Source organism: Lontra canadensis, unplaced genomic scaffold (assembly GCF_010015895.1).
Source record: "Lontra canadensis isolate GAN:19392208 unplaced genomic scaffold, GSC_riverotter_1.0 scaffold48, whole genome shotgun sequence".
Lineage (NCBI taxonomy): Eukaryota > Metazoa > Chordata > Mammalia > Carnivora > Mustelidae > Lontra > Lontra canadensis.
The window spans coordinates 12,571,911-12,588,561 of NW_022631042.1; the positions used below are offsets into that span (position 1 = coordinate 12,571,911).

Sequence of the window (16,651 nt, forward strand, 5' to 3'; positions counted from 1 at the left end):
GCGGGGTCAGGATTCCCGCGCCCCGATTTCAAACACCACCCCTGCCCGTCCTTTCGTGCGCGTGTCATTACCATTCTTCTCCCTTCTTCTGCCACCTCGTGGGAAAAAAAGTGCCTTCCCCGTGACAAAGCCTCCTGTGTCCCCGCTCCCAGGTCGCGTAGGGCATGGAGCTGGAGAACTATGAACAGCCCGTGGTTCTGAGAGAGGACAACCGCCGCCGGCGCCGGAGGATGAAGCCGCGCAGCTCCGCGGCCAGCCTGTCCTCCATGGAGCTCATCCCCATCGAGTTCGTGCTGCCCACCAGCCAGCGCAACAGCAAGACCCCCGAGACGGCGCTGCTGCACGTGGCCGGCCACGGCAACGTGGAGCAGATGAAGGCCCAGGTGTGGCTGCGTGCGCTGGAGACGAGCGTGGCGGCGGACTTCTACCACCGGCTCAGCCCGGACCACTTCCTCCTGCTCTACCAGAAGAAGGGTCAGTGGTACGAGATCTACGACAAGCACCAGGTGGTGCAGACCCTGGACTGCCTGCGCTACTGGCAGGTGCTGCACCGGAGCCCGGGCCAGATCCATGTGGTGCAGCGGCGCGCGCCCTCCGAGGAGACGTTGGCCTTCCAGCGGCAGCTCACCGCCCTCATCGGCTACGACGTCACCGACGTCAGCAACGTGCACGACAACGAGCTCGAGTTCACGCGCCGCCGCCTGGTCACCCCGCGCATGGTCGAGGTGGCCGGCCGCGACCCCAAGCTCTACGCCATGCACCCGTGGGTGACCTCCAAGCCCCTCCCGGAGTACCTGCTGAAGAAGATCACCAACAACTGCATCTTCATCGTCATTCACCGCAGCACCACCAGCCAGACCATCAAGGTCTCGGCTGACGACACCCCAGGCACCATCCTCCAGAGCTTCTTCACCAAGATGGCCAAGAAGAAGTCTCTGATGGACATCCCCGAGAGCCAAAACGAACAGGACTTTGTGCTGCGCGTGTGCGGCCGGGATGAGTACCTGGTGGGTGAAACGCCCATCAGAAACTTCCAGTGGGTGAGGCATTGCCTCAAGAACGGAGAAGAGATTCACCTGGTGCTGGACTCGCCTCCGGACCCAGCCCTGGACGAGGTGAGGAAAGAAGAGTGGCCCCTGGTGGACGACTGCACGGGAGTCACTGGCTACCACGAGCAGCTGACCATCCATGGGAAGGACCACGAGAGTGTGTTCACCGTGTCCCTGTGGGACTGCGACCGGAAGTTCAGGGTCAAAATCAGAGGCATTGATATCCCGGTCCTGCCCCGGAACGCTGACCTCACGGTTTTTGTGGAGGCCAACATCCAGCACGGGCAGCAGGTGCTTTGCCAAAGGAGAACCAGCCCCAAACCCTTCACCGAGGAGGTGCTCTGGAATGTGTGGCTCGAGTTCAGCATCAAAATCAAAGACTTGCCCAGAGGGGCTCTACTGAACCTCCAGATCTACTGCAGCAAAACTCCAGCCCTGTCCGGCAAGGTGGCCGCAGAGAGCCCCAGCTCTGAGTCCAAAGGCAAAGCGCAGCTTCTCTATTATGTGAACCTGCTACTGATAGACCACCGGTTCCTGCTGCGCCACGGGGAGTACGTGCTCCACATGTGGCAGATCTCTGGGAAGGGAGAAGACCACGGGAGCTTCAATGCCGACAAGCTCACGTCGGCGACCAACCCAGACAAGGAGAACTCAATGTCCATCTCCATTCTTCTGGACAATTACTGCCACCCCATCGCCTTGCCTAAACATCGGCCCACGCCTGACCCTGAAGGGGACCGGGTTCGGGCGGAAATGCCCAACCAGCTTCGCAAGCAACTGGAGGCAATCATTGCCACGGATCCACTGAACCCTCTCACCGCAGAGGACAAAGAACTGCTCTGGCATTTCAGATACGAAAGTCTTAAGCATCCAAAGGCCTATCCTAAGCTGTTTAGCTCCGTAAAATGGGGACAACAAGAGATTGTAGCCAAAACATACCAACTGTTAGCCAGACGGGAGGTCTGGGACCAAAGTGCTTTGGATGTTGGGTTAACAATGCAGCTCCTGGACTGCAACTTTTCGGATGAAAATGTAAGAGCCATCGCAGTTCAGAAACTGGAGAGCTTGGAGGACGATGACGTCTTGCATTACCTGCTACAGCTGGTCCAGGTAGGGCTGCTGCTGCGCTCCCCAGAGCACTGTCCTTAGAGGGTGTATTTGCATGTACACAGTCTCCCCATCCAGTGGTCATCAAATGCCTTTTGTCCCTGGTGTCACAGTCGGTCACAGTAGATCTGATGAAGCCACGTCAAAAAGCAGCAAACTGTCCCATTTACTTGTGTACTCTCTTGGAGGGGCCGCCAATAAGCATTTTGAAGACCTGAGCAATTTTGCTTTTTAGGAAAACTGGCCCTACAGGAGTCCTTTGTTCTCATTTACTGTATGAGTGACAGATCTGACTTATTGAATGCTCCCTTTTGCCCAGACAGGGAGGCTCCAAGTGATTTGCATGCTTTTCCTGTATTCTCACATAGAACTCTCCCGACAACTATGATAGAGGTCAGATTAACATTTGCATTGTATGTGTGAGGGCACAGAGGATGGAGAGTCTAAGGAATGTGCTCAGGTCACATAGTCGGGAAAGAATCGAACCAGAAATCCAGCTCCAGGCCCTGCTCTTTGCACAGCCTCCAATACCCTGCAACAATCCCATGGCAGGAGTGTGTGTCCTAGAGAGAAAAGGTCAGCCTCTCTGATCGCGCCCATCACCATCCGTAGAGTAACATCTCCTATCTGGGTGGCACCTGGAAAGCCCCTCTCTCGAGACAGGTCTGGTCCAGCATTTCCACTCCAGTTCTCACACCTTTCCCTGTAGTCCAGAGAAGCTAAGCGATTTGATTACGGTTTACCTAGGAAGTTGAAAAAAAGGAGGCATGGTTCCACGCACCACAGCAGTTCCCAGATGGTTTTGTGCTGCTTAACAAGGAAGAGGAAGTAAAGGAATTGGAAGGGAATTGTTTGTTTTCAGTGCAGAGATGTCCCTACATTAATTCAGTAACATATACTGAGTCTTTGCCGCATTTTGGATGGTAGATAGAGAGCGGTGATCACAACCGGGTCTGTCTCTGCCTCCCCATAACTTGCGGTGCTGTGGAGAAGATTGACAGCAACATACAAACAGATATTTAATGACAAATTGTGCACATGCTTTGGGGAAAGCCTGCAGAATATTATGAGAAAATCGGCAGGGGTCCTGGAGATACTTAATATAGCTGGAGGAAACCAGGGACAGTTCTGAATAAGTGATGTTTTGACCGAAGATCTTTAAGATTAGCCAGGCCGAGTGTTAGACACTAAACTGTCAAATCATTAACAGCCTATTAGAGGAAGGCCCCTGAGTTTTCTGAGGAGCATTTTGGATATTCTCAACTTTAACTCTGAATCTTCACCTTCTCATTATGCAGATCCTTGAAAGATGATATTCGACCTTTGCTTTCATCTATTAAATGTACCTAATCTTTTCTCAGCCAACTAGTTCAGATCCTGACATACCACAGGTGAAAATTAATGAAATTTAATTCACCGATGAATTATCTTTCATTGTCATTTTCTCAAGCAAATTGTACAGAATTGAAAAATGAATGGCATTCTTCTTGGAACTGTTTTAAATGAAAGAGGTCAGTAAGTAACACTACCATTGAATTTGTGGTTGTAAATGTGAAAAAGAGTCATCATTTGTAAAACTATTTGAGACATTTTCCGATATGGCAGAATGACTCATTCCTGATGAAAATGATCTCCTGGTTGAGATCAGCATCGTGTTTACAGAAGTGAAACACGAATAAGGTCAAAAAGACTCACGTTCGAGCCAGAAACATACAACTGATTCTGAAGTTGGTACCGTGGCTAAATAACCACATTCTCAGAATTCAGACCCTCATGGCAGCTACAGACACCTTACTGGCCCACACATGAGAGGTGCCTTTGACAGCATGGAGATAAGAGAGAGATTATCATGTCAGGATTGATCATTTCCAAACTGGAAAACCAGAGTAAGAACTGGATATTGTACCAAGAAACCCACAGGCCTGCAAACATTAAAGCGGAATGGGAATTTCTTTGGTTCCTTGGGAGAAAAAAGATAGACCATTTCTATTTGTAAAGGAAATACTAAGAGTATTGCTAATTTCATTTTAAGCCTCTCTTTATGCATACATGTGATATCCACCCTCTTTTTGCACCCATCTTATTTGCTACTCTTGCAGCTGTTAAAAAGATGAGGTACTATAAGTACAGAGAATGATATTGCAAATATGTATACACCCACCATTCTTAATTATTTTTTCCACTTTACTGGTGCTTTTCCTTCGGTCATAGAGCAGTCTGCCACCTGAGTCCATATCTCTGTGATAGCCAAGAGATAGGAAAATGACTAAACCGGAAGGAGCATCTAAAATCAGAGACTTTTCAGACAAAAAGCTCTGTCTACACTGCTCCATGGCAGAGGGGTAGTGATCACTCTGTGTGGGTGGTCCAGGCCTGCTACTAACTTGCAGTAAGGCCCATGAGGCAGCTTGGGGAGATGCCAAACACAAATCTTGAGCAAAAGGGAACCGACAGGATTTTTAGGATTTCCACATCTAATCTTTTTCTCCTTATAGGTACTGTTATCTGCACTGTCCATTTCCTTTCCAACAATCTCTTTTACGTATCACTTTTGCCGATTTGTTGTAGCCATCCCCATGTGTCCCCTCTGTCCTTCCAGTAAATCAGGGAAGCCCCTACCGGGAGCTAAAGCCTCACAGCTTCACCTTTGAGGTTATCAAAAGCACGTAACGATGAGTCGAGAGTTCTGGCTTCTAATCCCAGGCCCTAAGCAAGTGGTTCACTCTGGCCCAAAGTGTCCTTGAAAAGAACGGCTGACTGCAATGACTGCTAAGAGTCTCCTCACCCTAGCTCAGAAAGACCCAGGACGGCAGACCATTTTCCCTGCATCCCCTTCTTCCTGAGTAACCAACACAGAATGCAATTGGACAAGTGCCCATGTGTTCTTCCTTCAGGCTGTGAAATTTGAACCCTATCATGACAGCGCCCTGGCCCGATTTCTGCTGAAGCGAGGCTTAAGAGTAAGTCCTTCCACTTTGATCATAGTGGGGCATTTCCAAAGTCAGCTAGAATTGGCAGCAGGAGCCCGAGTCACGATAATTTCATCCTTCTCGTTCCCACCCTCAGAACAAAAGAATCGGTCATTTCTTGTTTTGGTTCTTGAGAAGCGAGATAGCCCAGTCCCGGCACTATCAGCAGAGGTTCGCCGTGATCCTGGAAGCCTACCTGAGGGGCTGCGGCACGGCCATGCTCCACGACTTCACCCAACAAGTTCACGTGATCGAGACGCTTCAGAAGGTCACCATTGATATTAAGTCACTCTCTGCTGAGAAGTATGATGTCAGTTCCCAAGGTACAGTGGCTGTGTTTTCATGGTTCCCTTTCCAAAGGCCTTCATCTCCAAGTGCCATCAGCCTTGTGATTCTTCTCCTTTAGAAAGGCAAGTCGCACCTTCCGAAAGGGAGCCAAGGACAGGTTTTTTTAATCCCCTATCTCCGTGGAGTAAGTGAATTTAAAGCTCCCTTTTTACAAGTTCATATTTTTTTGAACTATACACATATACGTGCTAATGATGAATTTATGAAAATAGACATTAAACTCCATGAATAATTTAAAAAGCATTATGCCAATGTAAGATGTATTAAGAACGATTGTTTGCACCCATCCAAAGATTAGTTACTTGCAAATACTTACCTATTTCCTCCCTTTCAATATGTGCATAATTTTCAAATTTTCAGTCATTTAAAGAAATTAAGAAATTAATTTAAAATGTGTGTGTGTATACATATAGACACACATACATTTATTTATTTATGTCAGTGGACTTATACATCTCCTCTCTGAAGTCATTTCCAAAATGATCTTCTTATCCCTAAGAAATCCTGCCCCTGCCCCTAGGAAAATTAATCACTCTTTCTCTGTATTCCCATAGGTTTGGGTTGATACTGTATTAAATTAGAGTCATTAACATGTCTTTCTGGTCTAGTAAATTTCATGAGCCTTGAAACAAGGGGATATTTCTTACTCATTTGTGTATACCTAGACCCAGCACTATGGCCCCAGGTGGACACACTCTAATATACTCAGCCAGTATTTTAAACTTAATATTCCAAATTTCCACTTTTTCCCTTTGATTCTTTTCCAATACACCAATAGTACTCTCCCCTAAAACATAATAATGGTAATAATCATCTTTTTGCATTGCAAATAAGAAAGGGAAACACTTGTTCTGGCCTCCAGTATGGTATTCAGGAAGTCATTTTCAACCTACATATTTTGCCTTAGACTTTAGAATTCTGAAGAACTCCTGAATTTTGAGGCTATCACGTTGTCTCCACATAACCTAACTTCCTCTTTTGAAAAAAATTTACAGAACCCTAACCGAATGGCATTTCAAACAGTCTTCAAATGTCTGTTCCCCAAACCACATGGCAGTTGAGAGTTTCACATTGGAACAAAAACTACAGTATTCATTCCTTAGCATTACCCTCAAGGTATCCTCCCTTACCTGACTGGCTTGGGATCCCACAGATGCACTCCCACGCTTCTATCCTCTGCTGTATCATGCGTCGCGGTCACATTGCTCACAATAAGCCTGATTTAGGGGCGCCTGGGTGGCTCAGTGGGTTAAGCCTCTGCCTTCAGTTCAGGTCATGATCCTGGCGTCCTGGGATCAAGCCCCACATCAGGCTCCCTGCTCGGCAAGGAGCCTGCTTCCCCTCCACTCTCTCTGCCTGCCTCTCTGCCTACTTGTGATCTCTGTCTGGCAAATAAATAAATAAAATCTTTTAAAAAAATTATAATCCTGATTTAACCTGCCACCTCTTATGGCTAGTTCCTCAAAGACAGAAACCCAACGCCCTGGGTTCCGACTCCACACCAGACCAAATGGATAGAATGTTATGAAGAGATGTGGCCTCAGGAAATGTTCTAGATAAAATCGGTGACTCCCTGAACTTACGTAACTTTTGTGTGCTTTTGAAAATTACAGTTATTTCACAACTTAAGCAAAAGCTTGAAAACCTACAGAATGCGAATCTCCCCAAAAGCTTTAGAGTGCCATATGATCCTGGACTGAAGGCGGGAGCCTTAGTGGTAGGTATCACCCTGATGTCCCCAAGTGGTCTTTGTGTCTTGAAGCTGTCTGTGCACGCTTTACAGGGTCCAGTGGGTCAGAGCTAACATGTATGTAGAGACAGAGAAGCTGGAAAGTCCCCGAGAGGGCTCTTGTCAAGGTGTTCTCTACGCACTAGCTACTCAAAACCTCCACACCAGGCAGTCTCCCAACCACTTGGTTTTAAATCAGCTCTCTTAAGGAATCATTCACATACAATAAAACTCACTCATTCGAAGTGTACAGTGTAATGAGTTTTGACAAATCATATAACCACCACCACAATCAGGATCGAGAACATTTCCAGGGAGATCTCGTAGGAAGGGTCCTTTCATGTGCCTTTGCAATTAGTCCTTCCCTCCTGCCATCCCCCGTCCTAGACAACAAATCTGCCCCTGCCACATCATTTAACTTTTCCTAGAACTTCATGAGGGGGAATCATACACTGTGTGGTGTTTGTTTCTGGATACTTTTCCTTAGCATAGTGCTTTTGAGATCCATCCACGTCACTGTGTGTGTCAACAGTCTCTTCCTGTTTTTATGACTGAGTGGTATTCCCCTGTCCAGATATACTGAGACTTGTTTTCCATTCACCTCTTGAGGAAGTATTTAACAGCGAGGCAGTGGAGTCATGGTACATGTGTGTTTCATTTTATAAGACACCGCCACACTGGTTTTCCAAAGTGGCTGTACCATTTTCTTTTCCCACCAGCATTGTGAGTTCCAATTGTCCTTCACCCTTGTCAACACTTATTATCACCAATTTTTAATTTTAGCCATTCCAATGGTGAACTGGTATCACACTGTTGCTTTTATTTGCATTTCTCTAATGATGTGGAGTATCTTCTTGTGTGCTTATTTTTTTCCCCAAGATTTTTTTGTTTGTTTGTTTTTTATTAACATATAATGTATTATTAGCCCCAGGGGTACAGGTCTGTAAATCACCAGGTTTACACACTTCACAGCACTCACCATAGCACATACCCTCCCCAATGTCCATATGCTTATTTATTTTTTTGAGAAGTTTCTGTTCCCACCTTTCATTCTTTTTTTTAAATGTGGGTTGCCTTCTTATTTTTGAGTTATTTATATATTCTGGCTACAAATCATTTATCCTTTATCAGGTATATATTTTACGAATACCAGTCCATGGTTTGCCTTTTCATTTTCTTAGTAGTGTATTTCAAAGAGCAGAGGGTTTAGTTTCGATTAAGCCTAACTTGTCACTTTTTTATAGTTTGTTTTTTTGTGTCCTATGAAACTTCTGCTTTATCCAGTAATTCTCAACCAGGGGTGACACCCCCCAACAAAAACACATACATGTGGTAAAGTCTGGAGCTATTTTTTATGGTCACAACTGGAACAATGCTGCTGGCATCTAGTGGGTAGAGGCCAGGGATGCTGTTTACTATCCTACAATGCACAGAACAGCCTCCCAACAATGAATGATCTAGCCCAAAATGGCAGCAGGGCCAAAGCTGAGAAATACTGCCTAATTCAACATGACAAATCCTTTTTCCTAGAAGTTTCATTGTTTTCTCTCTTATATGTAAGTCTTTGACGCATTTTGAGTTAATTTTTGTGTAGAGTTGGAAGTAAAGATCAGGTGTGGGTTTTTTAAGAATCAAATATCTGACTTTTCTGGCCCCATCCATGGAAAAGACTAACCTTTTCCTGTTGAAATACCTTGGCACTTTTGTCAGATATCAACTGACCATATTTCAGAGGTCCTATATCTAGATTTTCCAGTCCACTTCATTGATCTAAATATCTATCCTTGGGGAACCTGGGTGGCTCAATGTGTTGAGCTTCTGACTCTTGATTTGGGCTTAGGTCATGATCTCAGGGTCAGGAGATTAAGACCTGCATCAGGCTCTGCACTCATTGAGGAGTTTGGCATTCTCTCTCTCCCTCTCCCTCTGTCCCTCCTCCCACTTGCTCTAAGATAAATAAATAAATAAATAAATAAATAAATAAATAGATATCCTTATATCAATACTGCATGCTCTGGGTTACATTCAGATGATAAACCACTCCATATTTGCCTAAGAATCTTACAACAGTATATTCCCATTACCATCCTCCCATCCTTTGCACTATTTTGTCATGCCTTTAACTCCCACATATATTATAAACCCAATAATAATAATAGCTATTGTTATTATTGCTTTAAATAGTTAAGAACAGATTGAGCAGATTTAAGAGATTAAACATTTTTTATATTTACCCACACACTTAACCACATTTGGGACTCTTTTATTTCTTTGTATCGGTTCCTGTGTCCATCTGGCATTGTTTTCCTTCAGCCTTAAATACTTCTTATAATGCAGGTCTTCTGGCTAGAAATTCTTTCAGTTTATGTTTGTCTAAGAGACCTTTTTATCCCACCTTCATTTTTTCGGAAGCTGTTTCCCCTAAATATCGAATTCTAGGGTGATTTTTTTTCTCCCTTTCAGCAGCATTTTCTTCTGGCTTGCATATTTTCTGACAGTAATTCTTCTATCATTCTTATCTTTGATTTCTCTACATGTCTTTTTTCCCCAAGATGCTTTTAAGATTTTCTTTTTTAGCACCGTGGTTTCCAGCAATTTGATGATGATGGGCCTTGGTATGGTTTTCTTTACATTTCGTCTACTAGTATTTGTTGGGCTTGGATAAACGGCACATGGGAGTACCAGGGCCCTGTGGGGAGGGGGGGTTATGCAGATGGCATCTGCCACTGCCTCTTGGGTACCTCCACAGACTCTGAGGGTTCCTTGGAACACAGTTTGAGAACCCTTGCTTTCAGGTACTGTGACTTGCTCTTATATCCAGATTTGGTTGGAATCCTTTCTGTGTTTTCACCCAAATCATTAAACATCATTTTCCAGCTAGGATGCCGTACTGGCTGTTTGTAGTGGCGCCTTGCAAGAGGATTTGTATCTCCACAACACGTATTCATTATGTATTGGAAACACATGACCCTTTCCTTACAGATTGAAAAATGTAAAGTGATGGCCTCCAAGAAGAAGCCGCTGTGGCTTGAGTTTAAATGTGCCGACCCCACGGCCCTATCCAGCGAAACGATTGGAATTATCTTTAAACACGGCGATGACCTGCGCCAAGACATGCTGATTTTACAGGTACGCCCACCGCTAAGGAAATTTTTGCTCAGGTACCTGAAAAAAGAATTCCGTGTTAGAGCTAAAAAATGCCCCCATGACTTCCATTCCCACTCTCCTATTCCATCCACACACGGTGAGCCAGGATTCCGTAACAGAGTTTCCACAGCGGGGAGCATGGCTGCAGACTGTTCGATGCGTGATCAGGGAACAGCCCCGTTCCATCCGTCCGTGAGAAGATGCACAGCCAGCCTCCGCATGGGGCCAGATGGGTCTCCCTCCCCGTGCCCTTCTTGTGCACACCATATTCCTACCGTGATAACATAGAATACAGACCTCTTCGGCTGCCTTGGCATCCCCTTTAGGTATATTTATAGACATAGATGTGCACCCACAGGTGCTCTCCTTAGAGACCCACAGACTGTGATACACATCCACATCTGCAAACCCAAGTGAAGGAAGAGAGAACAGGCAGGTGATTTCAGAACTCATGCAGTTAAACAGCAGGAGTGAATGGATTACTAGAGCAGAAGGCAGATGATAATCGATGTTGGCCATCTTCCGTATTGGCTAACGTTTCTGGATCAACTTTAGCTTTGCAACCCGGTAAAGTAATATTCTCCATATTCTAGCTCACCATTGTAGAAGTAACATAAGTTCTAATCTTTAGTGTGGTTTATTAAAAATAGGCAGACCTCATTGAGCTAAATGTGGCCTGCTTAAAAACTGGTCGTGTTTTCCATTCTCTCCGTTTCTGCTCATACTTATTTCTGATACGGAAGCGGTAATACCTTTTGCTCTTTTCAAGAATCCTAGGTGTATTGTCTCAGAAGTATTCAAAAGAAAGAAAGAAAAAGAAATCCTTCAAACCTCTTGGAGTTTTGTTGCATTTCCCATAAATCTGCAGACTCCTTTGCATTATTCGAAGACAAGAACTTGCATCACTGTGCCATTCCTCTCAATTTGCGGGGAGGTTTGCACATGCCTTTTATGTTTTGTTTTGATGCTGAGGCATGCTGCTTACAAGAGCTCAGGAAGCCTTAGTCTCTCCACCTGCAGAATGGGAATGATAATCATACTCCCGTGAGAGGGTAAATGCAAAGGAAAGACCTAGAACAGCACTCAATCAATTTGCCGACATTTTCAGCACTGCTCCTGTTGCCTTGGGTTAGCCCAAGCATGCCTTATGGATAAAAACTCGTAAGAACAGCAGAGCAGACCGTAACCTCAGAATAGCTAAAACGTCATTACCGCGTCTCCCCACTCAAAATCCGTTCACCCTCTTCCCAGAGGACATCTCAGGGACCGAACTTAAGAGGCCCCCAAGGAAGGAGAATTTCAGAGCACCCACTGCAAAAAAAAGTACGGCTATTATTTATAGAGTGTAATGTACATATTTTGTGTTACCAGATAAGATTGTGGGGCTTTTTAAGGGAGAAGAAAAAGACATTAAGCAAATATATATTTCTAATGGAGACTTTTTTTGTGATCGCTGTCCAGATTCTACGAATCATGGAATCCATTTGGGAGACTGAATCTTTGGATCTGTGCCTCCTGCCATATGGTTGCATTTCAACTGGGGACAAAATAGGTATGTGGTCACCTCGGGAGATGAATGTACCACTCAGCTCGCTTCAAGGGATCCTAAGCCCTTTCGTGTAGGCATTTAATACCTGAAAAATTACACACATAATCCATATAAAAAAAGAAGGCAGTGTTCCAAGGCTGGTGCACGTGACTCGAGTTAATGTGGATCTGTTGGAAATACACAAGTGTGGGATTCCAGTCCTGTGACTATACATGGTAATGATTTTAGTAAGAACTTATTCCCTCCTCTCTACTTGCCATGTCTAAACTGTAACTCGTTTCACTGCACATTAAACGTCTCTCTCACAAATAACATTTAAAAATAGATGGAAAGATCTGTCACTTACTTCAGTATCTTAGAATTCACATTATTGAAGTGATTATATAGTCATCTCTTTGGTGCTTTTATAGACATTTAACATTTTTTTTTCAGCCACACATATTTTTATTCAAGCTTCTGATCTGAGAACTGTATAAAACCACTTCCATTTGACCCTGGGATAAAAAAAGGAAAAGGCACCATTTGCCAACCTCCTATGCTCAGCACATAAGTGCTTTTTACTTATGACTTTTCAAAACCAGCTTTCCTCTTTTCATTCAGGGACACCAAAAGCAGGTCCCACACAACTTCCTCCATCCTCCTCCTTTACTTTCTGTCCCTCCTAAGAAAACCAACAGCACAAACCTGGAAAATAGCCCCCTGGTTGAAAAGCCTCCTGCCCCCCGCCCCCATCAACAGAGACAGAACCATTCACCCCGGGGTCAGGCACCAGGTCCCGGTTTACATCAGATTCTGTGCCTCCTGTAGGAATGATCGAGATCGTGAAAGATGCCACAACAATTGCCAAAATTCAGCAAAGCACAGTGGGCAACACAGGTGCATTCAAAGATGAGGTCCTGAATCATTGGCTCAAAGAAAAATGCCCCATTGAAGAAAAGGTGAGCTCCTGCTTTTTGCAGCGCCAAAGGCTCCTTGCAAGCTGGTCATTTATGTACAATAATGGGTTCACATTTTCAAAGCATCTACCAGTGTCACACTTCCTGATGTTGGGCAAAATCCTGTCCTCGTGAGGCCAAGAGGGTTTTAAGCGCCTTCCCATGGGACACGGCAGATTGGTGTCAAACGCTCCATTCAGAATGCTGTGAGCATTTGTTTCTCCTTTGATTATCAGGCACGCTTTGCATCAAATTTGGTTCTATGAAATGATGTGTTGGCACTTTTTAGGACAGTCCATTGTTGTTGTTCAGCAGAAACATGTAGTCATTGTGTTATCAACCCCTTCCTCCCTGGGAAACGCCACCTATCCTATCAGTGAACTTGTAATTTACACACCCGCCTCCGCCCTCCCATCTAAACGGTGAATTATGGATGCGGCAAATGTCAGTTCCAGCATCTTTCTGAAGGACGTATGCTGCGTCCTTCACAAGCTGCGTGCTTGGGCTGCTTGGCTGTCACTTCAAGTTCTGCTGCGCCAGATTAGCCCTTCTCATTTGCATGGTTAGCAGTCTTTTGGGGAGGAAATATAACTAGCAGCATTTATTAGGCGGCTCTACACGTGGATTTGTGAACCCGTGCCTACTGGGAGTGGTCACAAGCAAAACATACGTTCACGGATGAAGGAGGAACCATTATGGGTTCTGTGGAGTTGCTGGCAAGCGGTGCGGAAACGAACCCTTTGATCAACTGTTGCTCCCTGACTCTTGTTTCCTCTCCCCGCTCTCTGAGTCACTGAATCTTCACCTAAATTGTAAGGAAAGCGGTGACCAAGTCAGCAACTCATAGAACGTTAATGAAATCAGGGGCAACCCACTTGCTCTCTGAAAACAGTTCCCAGAACGGTCCTTTTTGGAAGTCACCTGTCATTGGGGTGCTCTGTTCTTTGTGGTTAGAACACAGCTAATGCCCAGATGCCTTTGCATTAGTTTCAGGCAGCCGTGGAGAGATTTGTTTATTCTTGCGCTGGCTACTGTGTGGCTACCTTTGTTCTTGGAATAGGCGACAGGCACAACGACAATATTATGATCACGGAGACAGGTGAGTTTATTTATTATCATTTTTCTATCATGGTAGAATATATATAACAGAATTTACCATTTTGACCAGTTTTAAGTATACAGTTAAACGGCATTAAATACATTTACACTGCTGCACAACCATCACCACCCATCGCCAGAACTTTCTCACCTTCCCCAACGGAAACACTGTCCCCACTGAACTAGTACTAACTCCCCCTCTCCCCTCTCCTCGGCACAGAGCAATATTTAAGCAGAGGTCCGTGTGAGAGCTCACATCTAGAAGTCATTACCGTGCAGGGACATAGACGCCGTGATCACTCCCAGACAGAACCCAGGAGTGAATAACGGAAGAAGATGCCAGAAATGAGACTTCAGAAGGAAAAGCCAGAGAGTAGCTAGAAAGCTTGTGTGGGGACATATCCCAGAAGCTGGTGACAGCGGGTGTGATCGGTAGTGCCAGACGCAGCAGGGAAGTGACGACAAGAACTCCCAGATGTCCTTCCATCGGAAGCGCTCTGCCTTCCTAACCTACCCCTCGTCACCAGTTCGCTGACTGCCCTGACAGTGGTCAGTACTGGCTACCGTGCCAGGAAAGGGTTCTCTAAGAAATCTGGACCAGTTTAAGAGTGGAGCCTGGAAAAAGCACCAGATGGGGGTAAACTGCTTCCTCTCTGTGGGAAGCAAAAGATGTCACGTACTTATGGACCAGACGTGCAATACGGGCTACGTAAACGAGAGGAGATGGTGGTCATCGTGGTGGTAATAGTGACAGTGGTAGAAATGGACCCAAAGGAGATTCAATATGGTTTAATTCTGTGGGGCTACTCCAAAGTAAAAGGTGAACGCCCTTCCCCCAAGCAGCACCAACCCGCCTTCTTTCCTGAGTCCCATAAAGGGCATAAGAGGGTCCGGGGTGTAACAATGGCAGATTAGCCAGAGAGTGTAGACTTCCATTTCTAAGAATAATTGAGACGAGTCGAGGATTTTTTTTTTTTTAATGGCATTTGGCTGTCATTTAAAGAACACCAGAGGATATCAAAAACACACTTGGTTCAAAGAGTGCTTTGTGGTTACTACTACGCACACCTGCTAAGCCGAAAAATATCACAAGCCTCTAAAACAGGGTAAAAATAGCTCTCTCACCCAAGATAGCTCATTTTCAGGCAACTTGAAAAAATACTCCAGGAAATAAACAAACCAGAGTGTTGTTACAAGCCATTGTGCCAGTGTAATGATGTCTGACATTTTCTTCTCTGAAGGAAACCTATTTCATATCGACTTTGGACACATTCTTGGGAATTACAAAAGTTTCCTGGGCATTAATAAAGAAAGAGTGCCGTTTGTGCTAACCCCAGACTTCCTGTTTGTGATGGGAACTTCTGGAAAGAAGACAAGCCTACACTTCCAGAAATTTCAGGTAATTGGCCTCCTCCTGCATGGCCTCCGGGAACACCAACCAGAGAGTGCTTGCCGGGCCCAGCAGCTCTGCCCCCCAGCTCCACTAAGGCTTTTCTGCCCACCCTCTCCGGCAGAGACACCCAGTCCTCCCCGTTTCCTCTGTTCCATCCCCACGTACACAATCCCATTCCTCCGTCACCTCCCACCTCAAACCAGACGGCAGGTGAAAGCATTCTGTAATCCAGGGACAGGCAGATCCAAAACACCAGGATGGCCCCTGTACTGAAGGGGTTGACCCCTGGCTTGACCGGGGAGCCCCTCCGAATATTTCTTTCTCTATTCAAGCCAGGGCCTAGAAAATCCAAATCTTGCCTGTCCCTTTCAGGACTCTCAGACAATCGTGAGCTTCTCTTGATGTCTGCGACAGGTGTGTCTTTTTCAAATTACTGACAGAGGGGATGGTGGCTGCATCCCTGGACTCTTGTCTCATGTGTGTGAAGGACAGTCCCTTCTCTCATTCGAAATGCTGTCAGTGTGTGTGCAGGGGGTGTGCCCAGCTCTGACACGGGCTACTCACCGGTCAGCGGGCTCTGACATGGGTCAGCCCGTCTCCCCGGGGCGTTCACGTCCTCCTTGCTTTTTTATTCCTTCCTGGTCTCCATCCACATTTGACTAGCAAATATTTCAAGCACCCGAGGAGGAACATTTTGGCACTTGCAAACTTAGTCACTGTGAAGGAATAGAAGTGAAAATGACTACCTGACGGGCTGCATGAAATACGTACACGGTACCCCCCACGAACACAAAACAGACCAGGGAGCTCGAGAGTGTGACTTGACCGGCACCTGTGCTTGGGTCCCCTCTAGAGACCCCACCCCCGTCCCTGACCCCCAGCCTTAGGGCCTCTTCAGCACAGCCTGGTTTGCAATTAGCACTTCAGGAACAAACCTTTTTTCCGGAGTCTCTTCTGGAGTCCCCTGGGATCCTTGGATGTGGCTCAGGCCCCGCAATTGAGTGCAACAGAACTGGGAGATACGCATTGTTTTGAAAGCTGTCTGTTCTTGTTTGTTCTCCTGGCTGATTTCGATCTGATTACAGGACTTAATTCTCCCACGGTTCCGGGAATGCTGTCAGAGAGACTGAGATCTCTGCGGCCAGATGGTCTTAGGATTTGGGGTGTGTGTGTGTGTGCTGTGTGTGTGTTTCTGTGTAAACTCAACTGGATTTCAGACTATTTCAAGGGATTTGACACATTTCAGTCCTGTTTTTCTTTAAAATTAAAAATCATGTTTTTTGACAACTTCCTGGAAGAGAAAAATGGTTCTCAAAAAAACCCCAAA

At 45.7% G+C, this 16,651-nt stretch overlaps 1 protein-coding gene across 2 annotated transcripts in view; it reads left to right on the forward strand.

The window, feature by feature from the left end:
• The window catches only part of PIK3CG (phosphatidylinositol-4,5-bisphosphate 3-kinase catalytic subunit gamma), a 29,771-nt gene that overhangs the window by 1,747 nt on the left and 11,373 nt on the right, over positions 1-16,651 (forward strand). For both annotated transcript variants that reach the window (XM_032873368.1, XM_032873366.1), the window contains exons 2-10: positions 153-2,159; positions 5,051-5,116; positions 5,223-5,448; positions 7,087-7,190; positions 10,185-10,331; positions 11,811-11,901; positions 12,706-12,836; positions 13,821-13,932; positions 15,173-15,330. In XM_032873368.1, coding sequence (XP_032729259.1) covers positions 165-2,159; positions 5,051-5,116; positions 5,223-5,448; positions 7,087-7,190; positions 10,185-10,331; positions 11,811-11,901; positions 12,706-12,836; positions 13,821-13,932; positions 15,173-15,330 — 3,030 coding nt within the window. In that variant the 5' untranslated portion in view covers positions 153-164. The remainder of the gene's footprint in view (positions 1-152; positions 2,160-5,050; positions 5,117-5,222; positions 5,449-7,086; positions 7,191-10,184; positions 10,332-11,810; positions 11,902-12,705; positions 12,837-13,820; positions 13,933-15,172; positions 15,331-16,651) is intronic.